Source organism: Cygnus atratus, chromosome 7 (genome assembly GCF_013377495.2).
Source record: "Cygnus atratus isolate AKBS03 ecotype Queensland, Australia chromosome 7, CAtr_DNAZoo_HiC_assembly, whole genome shotgun sequence".
Classification (NCBI taxonomy): domain Eukaryota; kingdom Metazoa; phylum Chordata; class Aves; order Anseriformes; family Anatidae; genus Cygnus; species Cygnus atratus.
The window spans coordinates 4,906,754-4,914,784 of NC_066368.1; the positions used below are offsets into that span (position 1 = coordinate 4,906,754).

At 51.7% G+C, this 8,031-nt stretch overlaps 1 protein-coding gene across 1 annotated transcript in view; it reads right to left on the bottom strand.

Moving 5' to 3' along the window:
* HTRA1 (HtrA serine peptidase 1) overlaps positions 1-7,769 on the bottom strand; it is a 31,209-nt gene extending 23,440 nt beyond the window's left edge. Inside the window, exon 1 of the mRNA XM_035547868.2 lies at positions 7,248-7,769. Coding sequence (XP_035403761.1) covers positions 7,248-7,716 — 469 coding nt within the window. The 5' untranslated portion in view covers positions 7,717-7,769. The remainder of the gene's footprint in view (positions 1-7,247) is intronic.
* Between the last annotated feature and the right edge of the window lie 262 nt (positions 7,770-8,031).

Below are 8,031 nucleotides of genomic sequence, written 5' to 3' on the forward strand. Positions count from 1 at the left end.
TGAGTCAGGAATAATTCCTCCACTCCTTTTTCCAGCCCAGCTCTCAGTTTATGTCCCTCCCTGCTCGGGTCGTCACCCGGCTCCGCTTCCCAGCTGCAGGCATCGCATCGCAGGCGGAGAAGGGAGAAGGGGCAAGAAGTCCACTGAAAAGTCAATTAGGTAACAACGATGTGGTAATCCCGACACCCCACTTGTAACCAGCAGCTGTCTGATCTCAAAAAATTCCTCTTAACATTATAAAAACATTAAAGTCTCATTTTAAGTATGTGAGAAATTTTCGCGCTGAGTGTCTAGAAGACAGAGTTTTAAGAGAGATTTAGTTTCAGCTTCTAGGAACCCTGGTATGAAGACACCAGAGTATAAAAAGTTCTTGTTTTTGTTGGTTTTAGTTTGTTTATTTTAAGTGTTTTTTCTCTAATGAGAAACCTTAAAAAAAAAACTCTTTAGATGCAACTTCTCCAGCCAGAGGGACTGGTTTCACCACTTGGACTCGGACTCCTCCTGTGGTGACAACAGAGAAGGATCAAATCTATAGAAGAAACCTCAAAACTGTAATAAAATGTACATGGCCCATAGCCTGGGGCTTCATAATTGTACAACACATAAATCCAGCATAACTCAAAGGCCACAAAATATCTACGCAGGGAACAAGTCCCCCCGTCTCTGTCATTATTTTCTACGCGTGTCTATGGAGTCATTCTAGGAGCATCCACATTTGTTTTAATGCAGCATCAGCAAACGGGGAGTGGTTGGGAAATGAAACTGGATTCATGCAGATTGTGCTCCTGCCACCCTATTCAGATATTTACAGAAAGGAGGCGGCACTGAAAATTTCTCAGGTTATTGGTAAGTGGCTCCTGCTTGCCCACTTGACTGCCTTCAGACGGAGGTCTACATACAGATCTGACACCCAGTGTGCAGACATGCCAAGCTGTGTGCATGTTGTCCAGGAAAAGGGAACGAATCATCCCTTCACCAACACAAATGTTGAAGTGTGGGAGTCCTGGGGGCTTGCGTTTACTTTTGGGGAGGGATGGTGGGGGGGAGCTGTTTGGGTTTCTTGTCCCTGACGGTGCACGCTCCACCCACGCCTTGCCTTCTCCAAAATTACTTTCTGCAGAAGCAGATTGACAGATCATCAATGCTGTTTGCAAAAGTTTGCCAAAACTGCAGTCTGCAAGTTTAAGAAATAAAGTAATGGAAAATAAAAGTAATGGAAAATGGAGCAGCTATGCTGGCCAGGGGCAGAAAAATGAGCAGGGACTCGAAAGCTCGGTTTGCGCTCAGCTCTGCTACTGGCTTAGGTGGTGACCCTGAGCAAAGCCCTTTATCTTCTTCTGCCCCAGATTTGCTATCTGTAAGAGGGGGTGGCAACATCGGCCTCTCCAAATTGTTGTGAGATCCCTTAATGCTCTGCCATATAAACCCTTTTGAATTTCAGACCATCAGATAACTTCTAGGCATGGTTAGTAGATACACGATGCACTATTTCATCCATTGGCTATTTGTCGGTAAAAACACGCAAATCCAATTGCTGCCAGAAACACGGAGCGATTTTTAATTCTTACCACTGTCGCTCTGTATCATCCCTATTCCTGCAAAACTGGATGCAGGAAACACTCACCTTGCCAAAAAAAAAAAAAATGCTCCTGGAACTTCACAAGATCAGGGAAACAGGAGATGGAACAAGAAACTCTGATGGAATTTGACAGGATAAAATGACGGCAAGCCAAGGGCTTCCCAAGTCACCAAACTTTAAAGTAACACCATCAGCGACTTGTGTCCTTTTTTGGAAGTTTAAGATATTATAAGTCTCCTGTTACAGACATGAAGGGAACATCTTCAGTCAGCGTAAATGAATGCATTATTTTACAGTTTATTAGTGCAGGGAAGCTGAGACTTGCCTTTTAGAAACGTTCTCTTTGAGGCGGGCGAGCCAACCTGGGAATCACAGTGGCCTCTATCCAGAAGACAAAATCGAGTTTTCCTTTTTTCCCCTACATCCCGAATACAGTCTCCAAAATGGTATTATATGTAGACTTGGGCCCAGTTATGAGTAATGTGGGACACACGACACTGCCAGGCATCCTGGAGGCCCCAGCAATTTATGGGAGCAGGGAATTACTTTATTTACCACAAAAGCTAAGTTCTGCAGTACCCCGGTTTCTATTTGTAACGTCGCTTTCTTTCACTCCAAGCACACATAAACTCACATTTGAAAAATATTTTCCAGCTTCTCCTATTTCTTGGACAGCAGATTCTTTCCTTCAACCGCTCGGGATACACTGCCTCCGTCCCATCCAGGCTCTGTTTAACACGACTCCTCCTGCTTACTCATGGCTTTGAGCGCTCCTGCTCAGTCCACAGGTACCTTCAAATTTCAAAGCCCAGAAGATGAAAGCACTGAACCTTCCCTTGTTCCAAAATCTGTGTTCACTAACTTCACTGTTTGAAGTCTAAAGACTAACGAATTACTCCCCAGGAAGGAAATCTAGACGTGGAGCGAGGAAAGGTGAGCGTCTTCAGACAAACCACTTCTTACAGTCCCCTCCTCTCAGAGCTGAATACTTGGCTTTGGAAAAGTTTTTAAGCCCACGCTGGGGAATTGGTTCTCTTCTGGAAATATGTTGCTATTTATTTCCACTGCACTTGGCTCCTTTTCCCTCCCTCTCTCCCGTTCTCCCCCTGCCACAAGAGACAGGGGAGGCAGAAGACGACTTCATGTCCCTCAGTTACTGTGCCTGGGTGGTCTGAAGGAGGCTGAAGAAGTCCGTGGTGCTGGAGCGCCTTTGTGCATCCTGTTCCTTTCCACTCCATCCTCCTGGGTCACTTTTACAGGCTCCACACGTGCCGAGCAACCTGCAAAGCTCTGAACATTTCTTCAGCACGCTAACCGTGGCGTGGCTGTTATGATCTTTAGGGAAACAGCTGAAAGCCTGGTTCACAAAAACAAGATCAACTTTCCTCTTGATAAATCTCTGGCTTATTTCCTGACCTTCCCAGATTTCTCAACCGAGTTTCTCTTCCTGCCCTGATTATTCATTCCTGCAAGGCGTACCACTGCCAGACCACTTAGCTCTGTGAGTATTGCAGGCAGGCAAAGTTAGGCAGTTCCATCTACTGCTCTTTCCCATTGTTTGCTGCATCAATCTCATTCTTCACATATATATTTTTTCAAAGGGCTGAGAACTAATGACAAATGGTTTATTGACCGCTGAGGTCATTTTCTTCTGCCAGATAATTATACAGAGGCACTTGGACGCAATTCAGCCTGGTGCGTTTCAGAACAGTCAGCTACTTTGCAAGAAACTGAGTTTGAGTGATGGATTTTTTTCTCTTCCCATCATCTCTGGAGCTACAACATGATAACGTGATGACAAGAAATAGCAAAACTCACATCTGCCTTCCTGGAACTGAGGGTTACCCCCAACTCACCTCTTGCTTCCCCCAGTGCAAGGAGCAAATGATCTGCTCAACCTAAAGCAGAAGAGCATGCATCGAACTGAACACGACATCGTGGTGTGAGCACTTCTGTGACAGAGCAGCGTGACCGCCCTGTGACAGGCACTGGCATCCCGAGGGCTGCTGAGGTTACTGGGATACTACACAAGTCTAATAAAAATATGAAAGCCTAAAAATCTGCCTCAGAAAGGGTCAGAGGAAAGTTAGGAACTGAGAGCATCCGTGAGGAACTTCGTTCCTCTTACTCTGATTAAAGGTCAGAAGATGATCTGGGCCCATTTGTGTTTTATGGGGCAGCTGCCCAGAGCACAGCATGGAAAGAACAGCACGCCGCCCTAAGGCGCTGGGAGAGGCCAGGAGGGGAAGGAAAACCGGCTGAAGGGTGTGCTGAAGGTCCTCAGCCTACTCCCCTCGGTCAGCAGGGACTCGAGAGCACCACAAACATATTTGCAGAAGAAAAAGAAAATATCCTCCAACACAATGAACATCAGCACGCAAAACACTGAGGTCTCGTTCGCTGACCTCATTCCTGGGAGCGGGACAACATTTATTTACGTGGCCGTGGCTTCTGCTCAGAGGACGTTCACCTTCTTTTGTTGACATTTTATTTTCACGTGTGCTGAGCCAGGCCCTGCACGGGCCCTCTACCTGCGTGTGCTTTGACAGGCCTGAGCGCTCTCTGCCAGCGCCGCTCGCCCTTGACGGGAAGCGAAGGTGTCTTTTTGTTAAGCTTGAGACTACATTTTGTCCCAGCCACAGCTCAGCAGTCCTGCCCGGCCTGCTGCACAAAGCGCACGCAGCCTGCCAGGGCTGCTGGGGCTCGTTTGGCAGCGTTTTCGGTACGAGCAGCAGGGCCACGTCCTCCGCCAGAGGCAGAGGGAATGTCTGCCTGGGTCTGAAGCCGCTGCAGAGGCTGTCCACTGCCACTGGGCAGACAGGACAGGGATGGGATGGGGACAGGGCCCACGCCAGCGGGACGGGTACCGCCGGTTACGCTGCCCCAGCAATGCGGCGGGGGGGAAGGAGGAAGGACAGAGGCACACACGCCTCCCCAGACGTGGACACAGGCCCTAATGAAAGGGTCAGCAGCCGCCGCACAGCCCCAGCGGCATGTAACCCTGCCCGCCGCCTGCCCAGGAGCATTTGGGCCCTGCTCCCATCCCAAGCATTCACCACACGGAGGCCAGGCCTCGGTCAGTCCCGGCTGGATGCTGCAGCCTGGCCCTCACCAGTTCATGGGATTTCTCCAGCCGCGGCTCATTTTGCCCTTTTTGTGTCTCCATGTGCCTGGCTGCAGAGCGAGCTGCCGGCCCGCCCTGCACCCAGAGCCCACCCGCTCAGCACCTCAGTGCCACCACCACCACCCCTTCGCCACAGCTTAAGTCCAAGGCCGGTGAAATTTTCTTCAAGCTTTTTAAGGCTCAAAATCCCTATTTTGCAAAGGAAAGCACCTCCCTTATGCACACAGACCCAGAGCAACGCCTCCCCAGCCTCTCCTCGTGCTCTCCAGAGCATGCCCTGTATTTGGACATAGGCACTGAGAATCACTAAGGGCAAAGAGAGGGGACTGTCACAGGTTGGAAGTGAAAAAGACAACAGTTTTATTTCATGTAACACAAATTTGTACTTGTCCAACTACTAAAGCGGTGGGAAGCTTGCTTTCTCTACGTCCCCATTCTCTTGCTTCCCTTGGGTCACTGCACTGTATTCACTAGATTATTTATGAAGATACGTTACTGTGAACACATAAAAACATTTTATCAAGGATAATCCATCTGCAGGTAGAAAAAGCACTCTTGAAAATGAACTCAAAATATAATAAAAAAATTAACAACTGTAAGGAGCCACATATTAGGCAATGGCTCTTCAAAGCAGCCGTTCATCTGCCTCCAGGGAATGCAGCTTTACAGCCTGCTCTCCATTTCTCTTTATTTTGGAGGTTTTCAGCCAACTCTCCATTTCTCTTTATTTTAGGTCCTTTGCATATGAAAAAAGCTCTGTGTGCAGCACTGTCTGCTGTGTACTAGGGATAACCACGTGCTACTCTCTCGTGGTTTGCTCTCTAGCACCTTCCTTTTGTCCCTGCTGATACAGAAAAGCAGCCCAGCTCCAACCAGAGGTGCATGGGGACAAAACGAAAGGCTGAATGCACCCTGGTGGTCCTGCAAGAGCTCCTCTGCCAAGCAGAGCTCTGCACCGGGCCAATTCGCCCGACAAGCTCTCTGCACAGCTTACAGCAGATGCACATTGCTCTCCAGCTCAAACGCTGCGAGCATTCAGCGGAAAAGGCTGTAAGGCAACAATATTGGCTTCACGAATTGAGAGCTGGAAAGAAAAAATAAATCACAAGGCATTATATTATGTTGCAGATCAGGAAACTGTAGTGTGAAAGCTTTGATTGTCTCCGTCACTAAATGCCAGCAATGTTCCACAGAACACAAGGCAGCTTTTAAACCAGGGGGAAAACAGGGGTACAAAAAGGGACTGTACTGATACAAGAGTTTGATCTCTGAGGCAGGATCAGCGTTCAGCCCAAGCTCAGCACAAAGCTGCTATATGACAGGATATTCTTCTGCTGGAGAGGTGAGGGCTAAATACGGAGAAAAGATTACAGCTGTTTGTAAAGAAAGAAGTGCAGAAATGGTGCAGCCTGCATCCAGAGGATCAGTCCTCAGGGGAACAGCACTTACTAAAAGACGACTACCACTTCAGAAATAAAGCCTTACTGCATGCTGTTTTTACATGTTACCCTCTGAATGTGTCGAGTGGCTTGAAACAAATGCAAAGCCTTAGCTTAAACGACTTAAGCCAATGAGGGCTTGCAAGAAGACGCATCGCAAGGATCATCCCGTGCTTATCGACCTGTGCGTTTCTGCCTTGCTGTGTCACATCCTGCAGGAATCGCTCCTAGAAACAAGGCCAAAGACTTGGCCCTGCTGCCCAGCTCGGCAGTCCCACAGGCAGAGAGGCAGCTGCATAACACGGCCACGCACCTTTGCCTGGTGCACCAGCGGTTCGCCCCCTTAACCCATGCTACTGCGCAGTGCACTCAGCTGTGTCCAGTTCAACTACAATAACAACTAAATAACCATAAAGCCCTAGCAAAAGCACTCAACTTCTTACTATTTGTTATACTGTTACTCCTCAGTGGCCACTCCTGTCCTCCAAAAGCACTGGAAGCCAGCCTCCTGTGCTGTCACTGGTTTCCTCCTCCCTAGCAAACCCATTACTAACAAGCAGAGCGCATCTGCTAAGTTGGGCCAGGGCAGCCGGCTCTGCTCTGCTGTCACGGACACGTTGCGATCAGATTTTAACAGCTTCTACGCTCCTGGTTTTGTTCCCCGTGGCGTTACTTCGTGATGAAGTGCCTGGATGGGAGCGCGCTCCAGCATTTTGCCGAAGCGCGCTGAAGGCGCACAGACCGGGATCCTCGCCACGCCGACCTCCCAAGTCCTGCAAGTAACTCCCCCGGCTGGAGCCCAGCACCCTCGAGCATCCCTTTATTTTGGGGTGGGTGGGTGGGAGGGGAGGTTTAAAGCTGGACACGGCATCCTCTCCCCCCGATGCGTGGAAGACTACAAATACATATTCTCGCCCTAATTTCTCACTGGAGCCGAGCTCCAGCGGCGAGCCAAGGCCAGTCCCTTCCCCGCAGGCTGGTGCCGCCCGGTGCGAGCCCCATCCTGGGGCAGCGGGGGGCACCTTGGGGGCCCAGTCCCGACCCCGGGGCAGCACCCGAGACCCCTCCGGCCGCCTGGCACCGTCCTCCCCGCGCTCCCCCTTACCCTGCCCGCAGGCTCCGCGCTGGATGGCGATGACGGGCGGCTGGCGGAGCGCCTCAGCCCGGCGGCTGGCGGCCCGCAGCTGGCAGGGGCTGCCGTAGGTGAGCCCGTCGCTGCCGCACACGGGCTCGCTGCTGGAGCACACGCAGCGCCCGGCGGCCGCCCGCTTGCGGACGGTGCCCGAGGCGGGCACGCCGACCGCCACGACGCAGCGCAGCCCCTCTCCGCACGGCGGGCTGCCGCCGCCAAGGGGGGCTCCGGGCCCGCCGCAGGGCTCGCCCTCCTCCGCGCCGCACACCCGGCAGCAGCCGCAGGCGTCGGGCACGGCGCCGCCGGGGCAGGAGGCGGGCAGCGGCGGGCAGCGCGACCGCTCGCAGCGCTCCGGGCAGGCGGCGGCGGGGGACGGCGGCGGGGCCGAGGCGGCGGCGGGCAGCAGCGCCGCCAGCACCAGGCTCCAGGCCCACAGCGGCATCGCGGCGGAGGGAGGAGGAGGAGGAGGAGGAGGAGGAGGGAAGGAGGGAGGCGGCGGCGGGGAAGGAGGCAGCGGGACGGCGGCGGAGCGGCGGCGGCCGCCTTTAAGCGGCGGGGCGGGGGCGGCGCGGCCGGCGGGGCGGGGCGGGCACGGGGGGAGACCCAGCCGCAACATCCCCCGGCGGGGGTTTTTTTTTCGGTTTTTAGTGTTATTGTTGTTTATTTACTTTATTTACTTACTTTATCCTATTTATTGATTTTATTCTATTTACTTTAGGCTGTTTATTTACTTTATTCTATTTACTTTGTTTACTTT